Source organism: Anolis carolinensis, chromosome 3, assembly GCF_035594765.1.
Source record: "Anolis carolinensis isolate JA03-04 chromosome 3, rAnoCar3.1.pri, whole genome shotgun sequence".
In the NCBI taxonomy this organism is placed as follows: Eukaryota; Metazoa; Chordata; class Lepidosauria; order Squamata; family Dactyloidae; genus Anolis; species Anolis carolinensis.
The window spans coordinates 65,062,199-65,083,821 of NC_085843.1; the positions used below are offsets into that span (position 1 = coordinate 65,062,199).

General features: G+C 40.7%; 1 protein-coding gene across 4 annotated transcripts in view; it reads right to left on the bottom strand.

The window, feature by feature from the left end:
• Positions 1-341: 341 nt before the first annotated feature.
• The window catches only part of lipi (lipase I), a 38,683-nt gene continuing 17,401 nt past the window's right edge, over positions 342-21,623 (bottom strand). For 3 of the 4 annotated variants that reach the window (XM_062974990.1, XM_062974991.1, XM_062974989.1), the window contains exons 8-11: positions 17,377-17,472; positions 9,913-10,024; positions 8,853-9,026; positions 342-2,288 (exon numbers count right to left, since the gene is read on the bottom strand). In XM_062974990.1, the coding sequence (XP_062831060.1) occupies positions 2,201-2,288; positions 8,853-9,026; positions 9,913-10,024; positions 17,377-17,472 (470 nt within the window). In that variant the 3' untranslated portion in view covers positions 342-2,200. The remainder of the gene's footprint in view (positions 2,289-8,852; positions 9,027-9,912; positions 10,025-17,376; positions 17,473-21,623) is intronic. The other variant, XM_062974992.1, reaches the window with a different exon arrangement.

Sequence of the window (21,623 nt, forward strand, 5' to 3'; positions counted from 1 at the left end):
GTTCATAGGGTTGCCATGAGCTGAAGCTAACTTGAGAGTACATAACAATAAACAGTAAAGGGGCAGGGAACAACTCCCATATTTTACCCCCTCTGCTCACTGTTTTAATCACTTTTCTCTTTCCCTGATTTTGACTCAGAGAAGCATGGAGAAAACAGAAGCAACAACCTGAGGAGGCTAGCGACTTCATCTCAGCCACACACGAGTTGTATTGTTAAAACTTAGGGGCAAACCACAATTCGCTTATACATGAACAGAGCAGACACATACAAAAATATATCCATGTTATTGCTTCTTGTTTCCAAGAGCTATGCCTTTGTAATGAATGACATGACCAAGGCTTTCAATAAACAAATATTTATTAAATGTATATAAAAATAATAATATTCACAGGACAAAATTATAATAAAGGCAGACAAGGACATGCTGGTAAACATACTGTACCTGTAAAGAAATAGGTCCCATTGAATTTAATAGACATTCTTGAATAAACATGATGGGGAAAGAAATGCCACAACATAAGAAAAGCCATATGGCAAATTAAATCAGAGGCCAATCTACTACAGCTTTTTCATGCAGTGCTAACCAGATGTTCACAGGAGGATGTTAAGTGCAACTATACCCACTGACCGATATTCATTTATAAGTGATATACAGAAACAATCTTAACAGATACAGGAAATAATATGTATCCATCATGATGCCTGGTCTTATCAACTAAATATTCATCCAATGCCTTTTTGACAAGTTCTTTAACAATGTGTTTATTTTTATGTATCTTGAGTCTCTCCCCATTGAATTTCAATTACTATTGGTATAGGATTCCAAGAAAAGGTGGAAACCATCTTTCTCCACAAACATAATTTTATACACTTGTTCTATCTCCTCTTACCGTATTCATTTCCTAAGCAAACTGCATGAACTTTGTTCGGCATCGGCGAGTATCAAATGCACAATGTGGCTATCCAGAACATATGAGCAAGTCCTGTTGTATTAGCATTGATGTGCATGACTGTCAAGTTCAACTGATACGTGGTTGGGAAGGGGACATAACTTTCAGATGTCTTAAACTTTAGGGAGTGAGAATAGTCTGTAAGTTCTAGATAACCAAATGTCTGAACAGAGTAATAGATTTCACTTCCTTATCCAGTTGAAGCAACATTAGGCTCAAACAACACAGACAACCAACTTCATTCAATAGCGTTCAATCTGCACCAAGACTTTTTCAAAATCTCCAATTCTGTTCTACACTCTTCCAAAGAATGATTCGAACAAGCTTAGTTCTGTTCAGATGCTCACTCAAACATACACAGGGTTAAAACTGGGAACAGAGATAAGATGGCATTTAAACCGATCCCCACACATCCTGAGCAACCAGGAGTTAGTTCCTAGTGTGCTGAGTATAACAGATAGAAGACGGCTCTGTAACGACATTTGCCCATGTGCATCTCAGGCAAATATCTGAAAAGGTAATTGGTATCCTATGTTACTGACCATTCAAATCTACATTAAATGGATATAAATCTTTCCAAAGTTAATGAGAAAAGGTATGTTTTTATGAGTTCTGACCCTACATACAGAGATCAAACTGTAATTACTGTTAAAATCAATTGAATGTAATATCATTGCTTGGAAGACTACAAAGTAAACAAAAAGATGATTCATCACATTGACTCTCTTCTTCGTTACAGTAGAGTCTCACTTATCCAACGTTCTGGATTATCCAACGCATTTTTGTAGTCAATGTTTTCAGTATATCGTGATATTTTGGTGCTAAATTCGTAAATACAGTAATTACTACATAGAATTACTGCGTATTGAAATACTTCTGTCAAATTTGTTGTATAACATGATGTTTTGGTGCTTAATTTGTAAAATCATAACCTAATTTGATGTTTAATAGGCTTTTCCTTAATCCCTCCTAATTATCCAACATATTCACTCATCCAACATTCTACCGGCCCGTTTATGTTGGATAAGTGAGACTCTACTGTAATTAGAAATGGATTAGAGATACATGCTTCTAACACACTGGGAACAGCAGAAATACTTGCAGAATTTCATTCTGTGGTTCTCAAAGTTAGCGTTATTTTTTGAAATTTTAGCATTCTTAAAGGGAGCCAAGTTAACTTTATGTTCCAACTTTAACTTGATGTATACAATGTCCCTGAGAAAGTAATGTTTAAAATAAATTATTGTTTCAGTCAGTGATGTCAAAGCATGGAATGGGTCTGAAGCTTGTTTCAATATTTTCCAGCAGTGTGAAATCATATCTACATAGCTGAATCCTGTATAAAGAAAAGGGAGATAACATTAAAAGAAATGTAACATCTTGTGTACAGACACTCATACATAAATTATATGTATCCAGCCATGTTCTATCATGATCCTTTATGAGCACTTGAGTTTTCTCTTGCATCAGGCATGGCATGTGTATGTACAGTATGTGTATACATATGGGCAACCCCTCACCCACTGGGAGCCATAACCCCACTGCCATTTGCAGGGCAAGGAAATGTCTCCCCCCCCCCCCCCACACACACACACACCTCATTCCTGAATACTTTGATCTAAATGTGAAAAAATATAACTCCCAGTCATTGTAGAAAATCCAGTTCCACTCGGCACTTGAAGTTAAGATGTTGGGTCACAAAAATGGCTCCAAGTGAACATGTGACACATAGGCTATGGGCAGTCCACCTATGTCTTAAAAACACCATCAGGTATCCACAAAAGATGTTTCTAGCAACTATCCCTCACCACTGAAACTCTTTATTCCATTTACTCTCTTGCCATATCCTTGGTCAGGAAAAGCCAATTAAAATCATGTCATACTACTTCCAGGAATTTCATATACCCACTCAAGTGCATATTCATGTTTTACAGAACTGATATAAGACACTAAAAGAACAAATTGATAGTCAAGAAAACAGTACATTCATATTATGTAGCACAGTTTGGCAATTTCGGTAAGGTTAATCAGACAAATAGACACAAATGAAGATTCCATTGAGGAATGTAAGTGTGTTTTGTTAATGTCTAATTTTAGTATGTATCATTAAGAATGGTTTAATTGGTAATTTTGAATTTAATATTATTGTTTTTGTTATTGTAGTTTTTGTCATTTAAAGTATTATTTGGTAGGATAGCAATTCCTCAAAAGTGTTTTTAAATCATTTAAATAAAATACAACATTTTTTTTAGAATGAAGCCCTATCAAAACAAAAAAATATACAGGTTGGCATTTATTTCTCAGCAAAACATCTCAAAAGGCACAGTAAGTATATACCCTTTAGTTTCCTGTATAGGCATCCTGATCAAAAAATAAAGCCATTGGTGAATTCTCTGACAAATAAGCAGAAGTCATTTCCCTTGGATTTTGAAAATCTTATTTACCTGTTCTTATCAAACTCTTTTATTATAATTCCTGACCTTTACCTCTATTAGCAAAAAAATATCTTCTATCATTTCTCATTGGATAAAAACAGACAGATTTTTTTTTTTGTTCCACACAGGGAAAAAAGAGACATCTGAACACCTGAAGTCCTTTTTTCAAGACCATCTGCCATATAATGATGGTGGAGGTCTTACTGTGTTGTGATTTCCTTCTCAGTATTCTTACTGTGCTCTGTGTGTGTGTGTGTGTGAAGCATAATTTTCTTATGCCTATGCATTTCTTTTCTATTTTTCTTCTAATTGAATTAACATTTAGAACTTGGCTAAATACTGTCGCTTTTAATGTATCTCTCCGTGTTTGTGTAATTACAGTAATTATAAATAACTACAGAATCCAATGTGTGTTCAACATCAATTCTACATATTTTACCAACAGTAAGATGCAATTATATCATTATAGGCTATGATACTGTACTAAGGAATTCTAGGAAATCCAGTAATTCAATTATGAACTTTCAGAATTGTAAAAAGGACATACATAAACATTTGAACAAAATAAACAGTATTGGTTTTGACCTTCAAAGCCCTGGTTTGGGTCCAGGTTACCTACAGGATTGCTTTCTCCCATATAATTCACCCTGCACACTTGGGTCCTCTGGGGGCAGCTACTCCAGCCAGCCAGAACCTGAGTGGCGAGTGTCACCCGGATGACCGTTTCACTGGCCGCCCCAAGACTTTGGAACAACCTGCTGGAAGACCTCTGACAGCAAGATCAGCTGTCAGAATTTAAAAACCATCTAAAAACCTCTCTCTTCTAGCGGACCTACCCAGCTAGTTTTAAGCATGAATTTCAAACTTGTGTCCTATGTTTTAATCTCTTATCCTGTGTATTTATTATGTATTTTATAGAAATACGTTTTAATATGTATCTTGTATAGAACAACATTTTACTATGTTTGTTTATAGAATTTTTGCAACGTTTGTGTGTTCTGACAGTGCTGTGACCTGCCTCGAGGCATGAGGACAGGCAGGTAAGAAACACTATTATTATTATTATTATTATCAAGACAACGACGTTGTATGGCACAGCAAACAAGATAGATATGCTGGATTTCGTTTCGCAAAACCCCAAGTCGAACACTTCCCAAGTGTCTAGGACTGTGTGATGTATTTTCTGATGATGTGTGCAGATCCCAGTAGGGTGGCCTTTTGCAGTTGGCAGATGGTGATTTTGTCAATGTCTATTGTTTCCAAATGCCGGCTGAGATCTTTTGGCACAGCACCCAGTGTGCCCATCACCACCGGGACCACCTGTACTGGTTTCTGCCAGAGTCTTTGAAGTTCAATCTTGAGGTCCTGATAGCGGCTGAGTTTTTCCTGTTGTTTTTCATCTATGCGACTGTCACCTGGGATGGCGACATCAATGATCCAAACCTTGTTCTTTTCCACAACTGTGATGTCTGGTGTGTTGTGTTCCAGAACTTTGTCAGTCTGGATTCGGAAGTCCCACAGTATCTTTGCGTGCTCATTTTCCAATACTTTTGCAGGTTTGTGATCCCACCAGTTCTTTGCTGTTGGGAGGTGGTACTTGAGGCATAAGTTCCAATGAATCATTTGGGCCACATAGTTGTGCCTCTGTTTATAGTCTGTCTGTGCTGAGGATATGATCAATGGTTTCGTCGGTTTCCTTGCACAGTCTGCATTTTGGGTCATCAGCTGATTTTTCAATCTTGGCCTTAATTGCATTTGTTCTGATGGCTTGCTCCTGGGCTGCAAGGATCAGGCCTTCTGTCTCCTTCTTCAGGGTCCCATTCGTGAGCCAGAGCCAGGTCTTCTCCTTATCAGCTTTTCCTTCAATTTTGTCAAGGAACTTTCCATGCAGTGTTTTGTTGTGCCAGCTGTCAGCTCTAGTTTGTAGTGCGGTTTTCTTGTACTGGTTTTTTGTCTGCTGTGTTTTGAGGAGTTTCTGATTTTTGACTTCAATCAAAGCAGGTTCTTCACTTTGCTTGACATATTCTGCCAGGGCATGTTCTTCTTCTTTGACTGCTTGCTTTACTTGTAAGAGTCCTCTGCCCCCTGATCTTCTAGGCAGATATAGCCGGTCAACATCACTGCGAGGGTGCAGTGAATGATGAATGGTCATGAGTTTTCTTGTTTTTCTGTCCAAATTGTCCAGTTCCACCTGTGTCCAATTTATAATGCCAGCAGTATATCTTATGACAGGTATGGCCCAGGTGTTTATGGCCTTGATGGTGTTGCCTCCATTGAGCTTGCTTTTGAGAATTTTTCTGACCCTTTGTGTGTATTCTTTGCTGACCACAGTTTTCACATGTTCATGCTTGATGTTGTCCAGCTGTAGTACGCCCAGATATTTATAGGCCTCTGGCTGGTGACACTTTATTGTTTGGCCATTGGGCATATTTATGCCCTCACTTTCAATGATTTTTCCCTTCTTCAATGCCACTGTCGAACATTTGTCCAAACCAAACTCCATGTTGATATCAGTGCTAAAAATTCGGACAGTGTTGGTCAGAGACTGGATTTCAGTTTCCGTTTTCCCATATAGCTTCAGGTCATCCATGTACATCAAATGTGAAATTTTGTGAGAATTCTTAGATATTTGATAGCCGAAATTTGTTTTTTGTAAGATTGTTGACAGAGGGATCATGGCAATAATGAAAAGCAGAGGGGACAATGAATCTCCCTGGAAAATTCCTCTCCTGATGTTGACAAGTCCATAGCTTTCATTTCCAACAAACAGTTCAGTTTTCCAGTGCTCCATCATGTTTTCAATGAAGGTGCCAACGGTTTTACAAATCCCAATGGCGTCCAGGCACTTGATGATCCAGCTGTGTGGGAGTGAGTCAAAGGCCTTTTTGTAGTCAATCCACGTCATGTGAAGATTAGCTTTTCGGCTCTTACAGTTCTCCAGAATCATTTTGTCAATCAATAACTGGTCTTTTGTGCCCCTGCTTTTCCGTTTGTTGCCTTTCTGTTCATCTGGCAAGATGTTTTTTTCTTCAAGATAGTCTTGAATTCTGTCAGCTATGATGCCAGTCAGTAGTTTAAACATAGTGGGCAGACATGTTATTGGCCTGTAGTTTCCTGGTGCTGCTCCTTTTGCTGGATCCTTTTGTATCAGGTATGTTCTTCCAGTTGTTAGCCATTCACTGATACTTCGTTTCTGCAGCATCTCATTGAATTGTTGGGCCATTTTTCCATGTAAACTAATCAGATGTTTGAGCCAAAATCCATGAAGTTGATCACTACCAGGCGATGTCCAGTTCTTGACTTTTTGCACTTGTTTGCTGATCATTTCAGTTGTTATTTCCATCAGTTCCATTTTGTTCTGTGAGAATTTTCCTTCAAACTCCTTTATCCACCCAGCGTTTTTGTTGTAGTTTTTATTATTTTCCCAAAGTTCTTTCCAGAACTTTGTTGTTGCAGTTTTCTCTGGCTTTATGGTTACTGTGTCTGTTGTTTGGTTCAGACTCTGGTAGAACCGTCTTTGGTCTGATTGAAACAGTTGATTTTGTCTGTACTGGATGATTCTGGCTTCATACCTTTCAATTTTTCTGGCTGTTGCTGTAATTTGTTCTTTCACGATTTCCAAAGCTTCTTCAATTTTTCTGGTGTTCAGCCAGTACTTTCGGATCAGGTATTGCTTGATTTTGTCATTCTTCAGTTTCCTCTCTTTCATATTTTTCAGGTTACTTGCATCTGATCTAAGTTTCTTGATTTTCAACTCTAGCCTGACCTTCCACTTTGGTTTTCCAGTCGATTTTCTTTGGGGCTGCCTTGGTTGTAGGAGCCCAAGTTCTTCTGTTACTATCACTGTTGCACTGTAGGCAAACTGGTTTGTTTGTTCAATTGATGTTATTTGGACAGTGGAGAGTGCTGCATTCACATCTTTCATGAGAGGCGCCAGGTGTCTCTTGGGCACTGTTTTTAGAGTTGGGAGCCGCTGTCTTATTGCATTTGCTGCAGCATGAGCTATGATCTTATCCTTGAGCTCTTGTTGTCTTGCTGTCAAGGTTCCTGGTGGTTCAACAGATGTTTCAAGTGCTGGTTCCTCAAATTCTTGCAAAAGCACCACACTTTCTTCTGGTTCAATCTGTTCCACCATTCCAAGTGTTGCTGGAGTCTCTGCTGCTGTCTGTGCTGTGGTCTGATGGTAATTTACTTTGCAAATTTTCTGGATTTCTTCGAGTTCAACTTCACTGAACACTTTGTTTCTGATTATGAATCTTCGTTGGTCAGCCAGTCGGGGTTCTGTTATCTGTGAGTCAGGGTACTCTTGTTTCCATAGCTGATGCATCCTTTTTTGGTAGCCACGCCTTTGAGGTTCAGATTTGTAGTAGCATTTCATAATTGTGCGGTTTTCTGGCATTGTATATTTTTGCCGCTTCTGTGACTGTTCATTTGGGTTTTGATGATTCCGTAGCCCACTTGTCGATGGATGTCCAGAATCAGCAGCATCCACTGCGGTCCTTTTTATCCTGGGCGACGACCGAGCCAGTATAGACTTCGTTTGGGTTTGATTCTCCATAATGCTAATGGGTTAGGTGCTCTTGGTTGTGCTCCTCAGCTGAGGCCTCTCTGGCTTGGTTGGACCTGCCGGTAGTTACACTACCGCCAGCACAGCCCTCAGTCATCATTGGAGCAGCTAAGCCCCCCCCCCCCACGTTAAGGTGGCACCTACGGGGGGGATTATTATTATTATTATTATTATTATAGAATCATAGAATAATAGTGTTGGAAGAGACCACATGGGCCAATTCCCTGACATGCAGGAAAAGCACAAAGTATCCCTGACAGATGGATGAAACACATATCTGTGGATATGTGATGATTGTATACTAAGACACAAGACCACTACAAACAATAGTATATCAATAAATAAATATTTAATTTTGGAGAACTTGATGTCCATTGAATTCTGTGAATTTCATATTTTACCACTTGAGGAAGACTTTTGATAGTCGAAACCAGTCTGGAAATTGGAAATCCTCTACGTGGAAATCCTCCTCCAGGAAGTGGAAGCTCCACATATCAGTCCCAGCAGAGAATTATCTGCTTATAGATTTTGGGATTTACTAACTTCCAAACTTCTTCTCACAAGAGAGTAAGGATTCTGCACCCTCAAAGAGAAGCCTCTAGCAAATCATATAGGGTTGCTTCTTTGGGACTCTTATTGAATGATCATACATTTCGCTTGCCAGAAGGCTATAACTGTTATAAGACAATTAAATTGTCACTATACATGTCCATTAATATTGGATTAAATAACAATTGTAATTGATATACTACTGTTTGTAGTGGTCTTGTGTCTTGGTATGTCAGGGAATCCATTTTCTATTTAGTTTCTTGCAACTTTTGTTTGTTGCTATGATTGTGTACTAGCCATACAATGTATATATAAGAACTTCACACTTTTGCCACAATATTCTACTTACCTTTTAGAAACTGAAAGTGATTTTAATCTCATTTCTAGGACTCTAAGCTTGTACTTTGGACCCACTACATTCTTGGTTGAGAATGTCAAGGCAATTTTTGATATGTTGTCAAAATCTGGGGAGAATCCAGCAAGTATCTTGGCTTGCTTGTACTGGTGAAATGAAGCTGCATCACTAAAAGGAAATCAAGACAGTGTTGTATTGGTACCAACATCCCCTGGTATACTCAGAATGTTCACAACAATAACCTTGTTGATTCATTTGTTTGTGACAATAGTTGGCCCAAACCATTTTGCTGTGTGTCCTCTTGTCATCCAAAATGAACCACATTCTTTTGGGACATAACAGAAAATCCTTTAAGCTCATCTCACCTACCATATATCTCTAATACACACTATGAGGGACATTTAAGAGTACTGGGTTAGTTTAGCCTGAGGAATATTGAGAGGTCAGACAATTAGCTATCTTTAAATACCTGAAGGGATGTTATAGGCAAGATGCCATGTGCTTGTTTTCTGCTGCTCAAGATAGGGCTCATACCTATGAATTCAAATCACATGAAATGAAATTCTAAATAGGAAGAACTTTCTGACAGCAGCATAGTGGTTTGAATGTTCTACTATGACTCTGTAGCCCAGATCTCACAGGATTTTCCAGAACTGCCCATAAGTCAGAAACTACTTGAAGGCAAACAACAATAACACCAACAAAACATCATCCAACAGTGAAATAAACTACCTGAGAAGGTAGTGTACTTTCCTTCACTGGAGCTTTTTAAACAGAAGTTGGTGACCATATTATTATGGGCACTTCAACAATAAATCCATGAACTGGCAGGGATGCGACTAGAGGACCTCTGGCTTTCCCTCAAGCACTATAATGCTATAATTCAATGTGCATGTTTTTGTATTTTGCAGCATTTCTGTTTTAACATGCCATTCCAAATTTATATTCAACATGTGACTACAAACCACTCCACTTAACACCAATACTTTGCTTTTAATGGACCTTGAATTCATTCTTGTATGACTTCAATATAAAATCAACTAATAAAACTTACCTATTAATTTTTGATTCTGTGGTGTTCCCTGCATTATCTGTTATTTTGATCTTTATGAAACCACTCCTACCGTTTTTGTTCCAAGTAATAATATCCACAAAGTAATGGTATACTGGTGGGAGCAGGAAACAAAAAGAAACAAAACTAATGCATTTTTATAACAAAGTCTTGCTCATATGATAATCATTACAACACAAAAGCCTGAATTGTATTGGTAATCCTAACTAGAGTAGACCCATTGAATCTCTTAAGTGTTGATGCATTGTGTTGTCGAAGGCTTTCACGGTCAGGATTATTACTATATATGCATTAGGCTTGATCGATCCATGAAAAATTTGATTCTAAACTCGTTTCAAAACTAGAGGGGGCAGTTTTTCGTTTTTGTCGCTAATAACGAATTTGGCCCCCAAAATTTTTCGAAATTAACGAAAATTCGTTATTTTCTAAATTAATTCGTTAATGGCGGACGCGCATGCGCGGTGGCCCAAAAACAGCCCGAAGGGGGGGGGACTTAGGGGGCTCTCCCGCCCTCATTTTTTGAGTGATCTTCTTCAAACTTGGTACAGTGGTAGAACACATTTAACACTGATAGCTCACCAAAATGTGGAACGTTTCCCTTATCCTCTGATTTTTGGCAAATTTTCATAGCTTTTATAATAAACCATTTTTTAATAATTGCAGAAATCTGTTCCTGGTTTGAAAGTCTTATTTCCTGTTAAATTGGGTTGTCTTTACTGTGAAAGTCATTGTTCTACTTCAGAAACTTTGTTTTTGTGGCTGAAACTTTGTTAAATTGGTGTGTGTGTGATATATATTGTGTATATATATATATATATATATATAGTCCCTGCTTGTGTGTGTGTGTGTGTGTGTAGGTAAAGGTAAAGGTATCCTTTGACGTTAAGTTCAGTCATGTCTGACTCTGGGGGTTGGTGCTCATCTCCATTTCTAAGCCCAAGAGCCAGTGTTGTCCATAGACACCTCCAAGGTCATGTGGCCGGCATGACTACATGGAGTGCCATTACCTTCCCAGAAACACCCAGAAAATGGGAATTCCAGACAGGAAACAATCAGGGCCAGCTAATACCTCCCAACAAAGGATTCCCCCAGGTAGGAAGCAGCCAGGCTTTGAAGCTGCAAGGCTATTCAATGCTAATCAAGGTGACCAATTGCAACATTCACACTTGCCTCCCACAGACAAGAGTTCTTTCTCCCACCCTGGACCTTCCACAGATATATAAACCCCACTTGCCTAGCTTCGCACAGACGTCAAAACCTCTATGTCTGCCACAGATGTGGGTGAAACGTCAGGAGATAATGCTTCTGGCACATGGCCATAGAGCCCGGAATACATACCACAACAGTGTGATCCCGGCCATGAAAGCTTTCGACAACACAACCACAGTATCCATTCAAGTTCATGTAGCGTGGTATGGACTGGAGACCTGTATTGGGGGGAGGGAGGGTGCGAATCTGGGCCCCTGGGAGCAGCCGAGGACGGGCCTGGCCCACACCCCCTCGCATCCCGGGCCTCTTCCTCCTCACCGCCGGGCCCCTCTCGGTCTCTCCAGGCCTGAGCTGAGGCGAGGCGGCGGCGGCGGCCATTTCCCCCCTCCGTCTTCCTCCTCCTCCTCGGCCTCCTTCCCCCTCGCCCCCTCCCATTGGCTGAGCCTCCCATTGGCTGAGGGGCAAAAGGAAAGGAGTTTGGGTGATTTGCAAAAGCTTTTTTTTCTTAACGAAAAAAACGAAGAAATAAGAAAAAACGGCCTCTCGCGATTCGAAACCGCGATATCCAGACGTGTGGACAACCAAGGTTCTATATTGCTTCAAAACAAACGAAAATAACGAATTAATAACGGGTAACGGGAAAATCGAATTATTTGAGCAAGCCTAATATGCATGTATGTGACTAAGTTTCTGTGGGATCACTACTTGTGTAAGTGTGTGTTAAGAGAAAAACACCTGGTTAATTACAACTCATGATTGAGTAATTGGAACAATCAGGGCTAACAGGCTTGAGCCACTCCCTGAATGGGGTATATCTGGGAATGTTTGTAATGTCTTTTGGGGACTTACTGGGGGACTTACTGAATGCTTGCTGAGAGCCTACTATGAAGATGCATGAATTTAATGCAAGAGACTATGTGAGTTTTTGTTGCTGGAAGTTTTATTATGATTTTTGACTCTGCTATTTAAGAGTAAATTTTGATTTTCTCTTCCATTTTCGTGGCTTGTTTTCTTTTGCTCATTGTGGATACAACAAAGGACTGGATAAGTCTGGACAGGACTGCACGCAGTTTGTTTTTCTACAAACCCGTAACAAGGATCACAGGGTTGTTGTATGTTTTCCGTGATGTATGGCCATGTTCCAGAAGTATTCTCTCCTGACGTTTCGCCCACATCTATGGCAGGCATCCTCAGAGGTTGTGAGATATGGAGAACCTAAGCAAGGAAGGTTTATATATATCTGTGGAAAGTCCAGGGTGAGAGAAGAACTCTTGTCAGCTGGAGGCCAGTGTGAATGTTGTAGTTGATCACCTAAATTAGCATTGAATAGCTTCATCTTCTGGCTTCTTCCTGCCTGGGGGCATTCTTTGTTAAGAGTCATTAGCTGCCCCTGGTTGATTCATGTCTGGAACTCCTCCGTTTTCAGAGTGTTGCTTCTTATTTACTGTTCTGATTTTTGAGTTTTTTAATACTGGTAGCCAGTTTTTGTTCATTTTCATTGTTTCCTCCTTTCTGTTGAAGTCGTCCACATGCTTGTGGATTTCAATGGCTTCTCTGTGTAGTCTGACATGATAGTTGTTGGAGTGGTCAAGCATTTCTGTGTTCTCAAATAGTATCCTGTGTCCAGGCTGGTTCATCAAATGCTCTGTTATGGCTGATTTCTCTGGTTGAGTTGACATCCACAAGCCCGGAAAACATACAACAACTTTGTTGATGCATTGTTCAACAATTAATTCAGTGGTTTACTTTAGCTGGGACTATAAGCATGATTCAGGTTCACATAACAGTTCTTAGCCGAATACAAAAAAGGGCCAAGGGTTCAGTTTGAGAGTACAAGGTAAACATAACAAGTACATGGAGTAGATGCAAATGATGTCCTACAACAGATCATCCCTCTAGTTAGGAACACAAGCTCTCAAAAACACTAAGGAATGGACACTTAGACCCCATCTATTATGAACTGCGTAATATGGTCAGTGCAGACATATAATGCAGATTGAACTGCATTGAACTGGATTATATGAGTCTACAATGCCATATAGCCCAGTTCAATCTGCATTATAATGGCTGTGTAGGTAGGGCTCTAGATCTATATCAGTGGGACAATGAATCTGCTCTGAATTTTAGTTTGAACTGTAAGGGAACTATCTCATGTGTTGAACCCTATCCTCCAAATACATTTAGCTTTTTGGATAGCATCTTTAAAGTTGAGACTAACACCTGGATTCATACATAACTTCAACTGCCATCACTACTTCAGGTTCACCCCAACCTAGGAGGAGTTCTTCACTGTCTAAGATTCCACATCTCTAAATCTGGTAAGTCAACTGTCTCTAGATGTTGTTCTGTCCCTTTCAGCAATTTCTAGTTAATGTCAAAGTGTCTTAACCTAAGAGGATGTCCAAGCTAGAAAGAATTCTGGACTCAAACACTCATTCTGGACTCAAACACGCATTCTGGACTTTAAGAGAACTGACTTCCAAAAAATGAAGGAAATACTGAGCGGCATTCCATGGACGTCAATATTAAAAGACAAGGGAGTTAAGAACGGATGGGAGTTTTTAAAAAGTGAAATACTCAAGGCGCAAATGCAAACAGTGCCAAAAAAGAAAAAAAATAAGACAAGTGCGAAGAAGCCAGAATGGATGTCCAAAGAACTTCTAACCGGGCTAAGACTCAAAAGAGACATGCACAAGAAGAGGAAAAGGGGAGAAATCACCAAAGAAGAATTCAAATATATAGCCAACTCCTGTAGGGAAAAGGTTTGCAAGGCTAAAGCGCAAAATGAACTCAGGCTTGTCAGGGGCATTAAAAACAACAAAAAGGGGGGGGGGGTTGCTTACCTTGGTAGAAAAAGGAAGAACAAGGAGGCGATAGGGCTTCTGCGAGGAGAAGATGGGGTGATGGTGACAGAGGACAGAGAAAAGGCAGAACTATTGAATGCCTTCTTTGCCTCGGTCTTCTCACAAAAAGAAAGCCGTTTTCAACTTCAGCAACATGGAATGGACGAAGGATTAGGGGAAATCCAACCCCAAATAGGGAAACAAGTTGTCCAGGAACACCTGGCCTTTCTAAATGAATTCAAGTCCCCAGGGCCAGATCAGTTACATCCAAGAGTATTGAAGGAACTAGCTGAGGTTATTTCAGAACCACTGGCAATTATCTTCGAGATTTCTTGGATAACGGGAGAAGTCCCAGAAGATTGGAGGAGGGCGAATGTGGTCCCTATCTTCAAGAAGGGAAAAAAGAATGACTCAAACAATTACCGTCCGGTCACCCTCACGTCGATACCAGGCAAGATTCTGGGAAAGATCATTAAGGAAGTGGTCTGCGAACATTTAGAAACAAATGCGGTCATTGCTAATAGTCAACACGGATTTACCAAAAACAAGTCATGCCAGACTAATCTGATCTCTTTTTTCGACAGAGTTATGAGTTGGGTTGATACAGGGAACACCGTAGATGTAGCGTACCTGGATTTCAGTAAGGCCTTCGACAAAGTCCCTCACGACCTTCTGGCAAACAAACTAGTAAAATGTGGGCTAGACAAAACTACGGTTAGGTGGATCTCTAATTGGCTAAGCGAACAAACCCAAAGGGTGCTCACCAATGCGTCGTCTTCATCTTGAAAAGAAGTCACGAGTGGAGTGCCGCAGGGTTCCATTCTGGGCCCAGTTCTGTTCAACATCTTTATTAACGACTTAGACGAAGGGTTAGAAGGCACGATCATCAAGTTTGCAGATGACACCAAACTGGGAGGGATAGCTAACACTCCAGAAGACCGGAGCAGAATTCAAAATGATCTTAATAGACTAGAGAGATGGGCCGAAACTAACAAAATGAAGTTCAACAGGGACAAATGCAAGATACTTCACTTCGGCAGAAAAAAATGGAATGCAAAGATACAGAATGGGGGACACCTGGCTCGACAGCAGTATGTGTGAAAAAGATCTTGGTGTCATCGTGGACAACAAGTCAAACATGAGCCAAAAATGTGATGCGGTTGCTAAAAAAACCAGCGGGATTCTGGCCTGCATAAATAGGGGTATAGCATCTAGATCCAGGGAAGTTATGCTATCCCTCTATTTTGCCTTGGTCAGACCACACCTGGAATACTGTGTCCAATTCTGGGCACCGTTCTTGAAGGGAGACATTGACAGCGTCCAGAGGAAGGAAACTAAAATGATCAAGGGTCTGGAGAACAAGCCCTATGAGGAGCGGCTTAAAGAACTAGGCATGTTTAGCCTGCAGAAGAGAAGGCTGAGGGGAGACATGATATCCATGTATAAATACAGGGAAGTCATAGGGAGGAGGCAGCAAGCTTGTTTTCTGCTGCCCTGCAGACTAGGACGCGGAACAACGGCTTCAAACTACAGGAAAGGAGATTCCACCTGAACATCAGGAATAACTTCCTCACTGTGAGAGCTGTTCGGCAGTGGAACTCTCTCCCCCGGGCTGTGGTGGAGGCTCCTTCTTTAGAGGCTTTTAAGCAGAGGCTGGATGGCCATCTGTTGGGAGTGCTTTGAATGCAATTTCCTGCTTCTTGGCAGGGGGTTGGACTGGATGGCCCATGAGGTCTCTTCCAACTCTACTATTTTGTGATTCTATAAATCAGATTGTACGTTTCTTTGCTGTATTCCTGACTGCCTTTCACATTACCAGAGAGGAAAATGAACATAGTGATAGGCCTTTTTTTAAAAAACAAAAACCTTGATAAAGCTGATTTTATTATAAGGTAAGGTAAAGGTTTTCCCCTGACATTATATCTAGTCATGTCCGACTCGGGGTTGGTGCTCATCTCCATTTCTAAGCCGAAGAGCCGGCGGTGTCCATAGACACCTCCAGGGTCATGTGGCCAGCATGACTGCATGGAGCACCGTTACCTTCCCCCTGGAGCGATACCTACTGATCTGTTCACATTTGCATATTTTCAAACTCCTAGGTTGGCAGAAACTGGGGCTAACAGCGGGAGCTCACCTCGCGCCCCAGATTCAAACCACCAACCTTTCGGTCAGCAAGTTCAGCAGCTCAGCAGTTTAACCTGTTGCTTCACCAGGGGCTCTATTTTATTATAGCTTGATTTTATTAGGTGACTGTTTATTTGATAAAAAGAGAACATAATAGAAAGGCAGTAGTAATACAAAAAAGCAATATTTTGTGATATATTTTAAAACTAGAACTACTTTCTATCTGCTACAACTAGCTACAAACCTACGCCAAAGAACAAACGCAAAGCGCACACATGCACAAGCTAAACTAACAAACAAGAAAACCATTATACTAACTCACACTCACTATTCCTTATTATTCTACTCAATTTAAATGATATAATATATAACATTTGGTAACACTATTTCAAATCATAAATTCTACAACTGACAATTGCTCCCATCACTGTTGGGAAAGGTGATAAATCCCAATTTTCCTTGTGTTGAAAGTTGATGTGTTGAAAGTGGCATATATGGCTCTCCTCCTTCCAATTTTATCTTCACAATGACTCTGAAATAAGCCTCCTAGGGTCATCCATAAACTTTGTGGCTACATGAAATTCTACATTTCCTACGTCCAAATATAGATTTCTCACCACTACGCCACACTAGCTTCAGTATTCTGCTAGCTTTGTTGTGATGTTTTATGTTTACTGTAAAAAGCTATATGAGCTAGCAGTTGTCTTGAACAGTTTTTAAGTAAAATTTTAAGTAAATTCACCTTTGCTTAGATGGGCAGACAGAACCAGAAGCTCTGCCTTCATCTTCTCAACTCCTACTTCAGATTCCATGCAGTTTGCAGAAATAGAGGACTAAATGTATACATTATATTCTCAAATATAAAAACTCTCCAAAAATATGACTATTTCAAAGTGACACTGAAATACATTTCAAGGTAACAGACTTGTAATGCATAGTTATAAAGCTTCAGCTAAATTGTTCGTCCGTCATTCCTTCCCTTCTTAGCATTAATCTTCTTTCAGTGCAAATCCAGCTCTTCTTGTCATAATGGCTAGTTGCTCATATTTTACCATGTTGTAGTGATAATTTTTGTTGTTAGCAGTTTTTCCCCCTCCAGGGTTTTTCCAGCACAATAGTTTTTCATAAATGGCACAGAAGCAAAGAATTGTGTCTAATCAAGAATGTGCCAGAGGTTATCTAGAAAGTATAAAGGATTTTGTTTTGTTTTCATTATGCCACTAGATAATGTAAGTTGGGGCAAGTGTAAGGAGAATGGTTAATCACTTACAACAGAATGGGTCTTTGTCTGAAGTGTCAAAGTATGCTGTTGTCACAGGAGGGCTCTTTTCAATTAAGTGGTTCTTCCATTTATCAGCATAATAACCTGGAATGTAAATTAGAATGCGTTCAACAAAAATTTGACAAAGGAAAGATTAAAAAGCTGAAAGATAGGTTTTTATTTTAGACTGTTCTGGGAAATCAAAACTGGCATCAAGTTACAAGACCAGAGAGTCAACTTATGCATGCCAAGTTCCACTACAAGCAAAGCAGGTTTGTATGCAGAATAAATTGGACAAATCTACAGTCTCCACTGCTTCAGATTTCTCCCTTTCTGTTTTGTATCATTATTAATCATCTCACCATTCCTGATTAAGTAGCAACATAAAATATTAGTGCAAGTTAGTCAAAAGTTCATGAAGAGAGATGGGAGTGATGAAGCTGTAGCAGTCAGTTCAGCATTATCTTACATGACTGGCTTAGTGCTTCTGCTTTGGCTTAAAACTTATATGAACTAAGCAACTGTGTTCACATTAAGTTTAAGAAATTGGCTTAATAAACCATGGTGTGGACAAACCTGGTTCGAGTTCAAACAGCCCTTTGATTCCTTCCTTGCCCCTTTGGGAAGAAATGCATGCATGGCATAGATCCATATTATGTCCAAATCCATAACTATGGTTAATTACATCTAAACAAGCCAGGGTCATGTCCACTTTAAATAATAGGTAATTGTTTTAGAAATATTGGTAATTGACTTTGAGTGCATTTAATATGGGTTCAGATTTAATGCAAGAACTAATAATAATAATAATAATAATAATAATAATTCTTTATTTATATGCTGTTTTTCTCCCACAAAGGGTCCCAAAGCAGCTTCCAACATGTTAAAATACAATACAAAATCAACAGAAATTGAACACGCAAATATAAGACATTATAAGCAATCAAAGTAAAACATAAATAAGTATTTAAAACCATTACTTACTTTACTTAGGCGATCCCTCGTAGCTCGAGGGCGATTGTCTTCCATCCTTGGTGTCTTGGGGGTGGGTTCTTAGGTGGCTGAAGAGACTTATTCTTGACCTGCATATTCTCCCGCAGTGAGGACATCGGTTTCCAGGTGGAAGGCGGTCCTGGTCGGGGTTAGCTTGACGCTCCTTCCTCTTGGCACGTTTCTCCCTTAAGCCCTCCGTTTGTGCCTCTTCGAATTCCGCAGCAGTGCTGGTCACAGCTGACCTCCAATTACAGCGCTCAAGGGCCAGGGCTTCCCAGTTCTCAGTGTCTATGCCACAGTTTTTAAGGTTGGCTTTGAACCCATATTTAAATCTCTTTTCCTGCCCACCAACATTCCATTTCCCATTCTTGAGTTCGGAGTAGAGTAACTGCTTTGGGAGACGGTGATCGGGCATTCGGACAACGTGGCCAGTCCAGCGGAGTTGATGGCGTAGGAGCATCACTTCAATGCTGGTGATCTTTGCTTCTTCCAGCACGCTGACATTTTTCCGCCTGTCTTACCAAGAGATTTGCAGGATTTTCCTGAGGCAACGCTGATGGAAACACTCCAGGAGTTTGGTGTGATGTCTGTAGACAGTCCACGTTTCGCAGGCGTAGAGCAGGGTTGGGAGGACAATGGCTTTGTAAACAAGCACCTTGGTATCTCTATGGATGTCCCGGTCATCAAACACTCTCTGTTTCATATGGAAAAATGCTGCACTCGCAGAGCTCAGGAGGTGTTGTATTTCAGTGTCGATGTTGACTTTTGTGGAGAGGTGGCTGCCAAGGTAGCGGAAGTGGTCAACATTTTCTAATGTTACACCGTTAAGCTGTATTCCATGATGTTTTTTACTGGGATAATTGTTTTATTGCTTTGTTACTGTTATTTGTTTGTTTTATCGGGCCAGGCCCCATGTAAGCCGCCCAGAGTCCCTTCGGGGAGATGGGGCGGGGTATAAAAATAAAGTTGTTGTTATTATTATTATTATTATTATTATTATTATTATTATTATTATTATTCCTGGCTTTGCAGAGGGATTAGCTGGTGCCTGTTGGAAGAGCATTTTGGTTTTCTCGATGTTCAGTGAGAGGCCGAGCTTCTCATATGCTTCTGCGAAGGTGTTTAGTGTGGCTTGTAGGTCTTCTTCTGAATGCGCACAGACTACGTTGTCATCAGCATATTGGAGTTCTATAACAGATGTTGTGGTGACCTTGGTTTTGGCTTTCAGTCTGCTGAGGTTGCCATCTGTCCGATAGATGATTTCCACTCCGGTGGGAAGCTTCCCATCAACAAGTTGAACTATCATAGCGATGAAGATGGAAAATAAGGTGGGGGCAGTAACACATCCCTGCTTGACACCTGATTCCACCTTAAATGGGTCACTTTGGGAGCTGTTGCTGTCCAAGACTGTTGCCATCATGTCATCATGGAGGAGCCACAGGATGTTCACAAATTTGTCAGGGCACCCGATTTTTTGGAGGATGGTTCAGAGAGCGCTGCGATTCACTGTGTGGAATGCCTTTGCAAGGTCAATGAATGTCATGTACAGAGGTTGGTTTTGTTCCCTGCATTTTTCTTGGAGCCGTCGTGCAGTGAAGATCATGTCCACTGTTCCTCTGGAGGGGTGGAAGCCATTCTGGGATTCTGGGAGGGTGTCTTCTGAGACAGGGAGAAGGTGGTTTGCAAGGATTCTTGCGAGGATTTTCCCAGCAGAGGTTAGAAGGGAGATACCACGATAGTTCCCTTTCTTGAAAAGGGTGATGATGGTGGCATCTTTGAAGTCTGCTGGGATTTTCTTGATGGACCCCCTCGATGGATTGTCACCTTGCCGTGGTGAGGGGGCTTGCGTGTTCCGATGAACCTGTGGGCACAACCACTGGAGTGATGCACTCCCAGGAGTGGCCACAGGGGAGGTTCCAGACCAAGCACAATCCAAAGACCCAAAGACCTCAATGGCGGAGCAGGCGGAGGATAACATGGTACATGTTACAACGGCTGTGAAGGCGGAAGAAGGCTGCAACAGACTGAGAAGCCACTCTCGTTATGTTAACCACACCACTGCTGGAACCTCACTCTGTGAAGACTGTGTGTTGACCGGCCATGCACCGATCTCCACACATTAAAAAAAATCACGCACAGGCGTCTTACAACAAAATAAATAAATAAATGAAAATTAAAACCATACTCAGTATTGAGTTGCCTTAACACATCTTATTGTACCTTGCACCACCCAGTAAGGATTAAATCTTCTCATATCTTTTTTCATATCTTCTCAATCTATGCCTTACTATTTTATATATCCACATGTCTGAAAGAGAAGCAGACAAGCTGCAAGCACTAAGAGGCTGCGCATTAACATCATGGTTTACTATCTTCCACCTCCGTCATGTGCTAGTTTGGTGAAGGCAAGGGAGAGGGCCTTCTCAGTTATTGCTCTCAATTCTGCAACTCCCTCCCCAGGAAAACTAGAATGACTCCCTGTGATGTCATGGGGTTGTATTAGAAAGTGTGGGTTGATTTATTGATCATATGTCAGAGGATAAGGTAAATGATTGATAGGAATGTTGATGAGAATGCTGATGGGTTAAATGTTTGAGATTTGCATGAAGCAGTTGGTGAATGGTAAGAAATTTTATTTGAGTGGGAGAGTAGTTGTAGCCTGGGGTTTAAGAAGAGAGCAGCAAGGAAAAGAGGTTTCAGTTTGGCTAGGGCTGGAGTGAGAAGAATGAGTTTGAGTTGAAAAGGGTTTAATCCAGATCCATCATCGGTTGGATCCAGTGCTCTCTGGGTAAGGGTGAACTACAACTCCCAGATTCCCAGGGCATTCACCCAAACCCCGTCTGTATGCACAGTTGGCCATGTTGGGTCTGTGTACCAAGTTTGGTCCACATATATTGTAGACTGGGTTCAGTGCTCTCTGGGTAAGAGTGAACTATAACTTCCATATGCCAAGGACAATCACTACCTGTATGCACAGTTGGCCATATTGGATCTGTGTGCCAAGTTTGGTTCACATATATTGTAGACTGGGTTCAGTGCTCTCTGGGTAAGAGTGAACTATAACTTCCATATGCCAAGGACAATCACTACCTGTATGTTGGATCTGTGTGCCAAGTTTGATCCAGATACGTTATCAGCTAGGCTCAAAGTTCTTTGGATAAGGGTGAACTGCAACTCCCAGATTCAAGGGCAATCACCCCCAAACGCTGCCAGTATTCACAGTTGGCCATGTTGGGTCTGTATGCCAAGTGTGGTCTAGATTC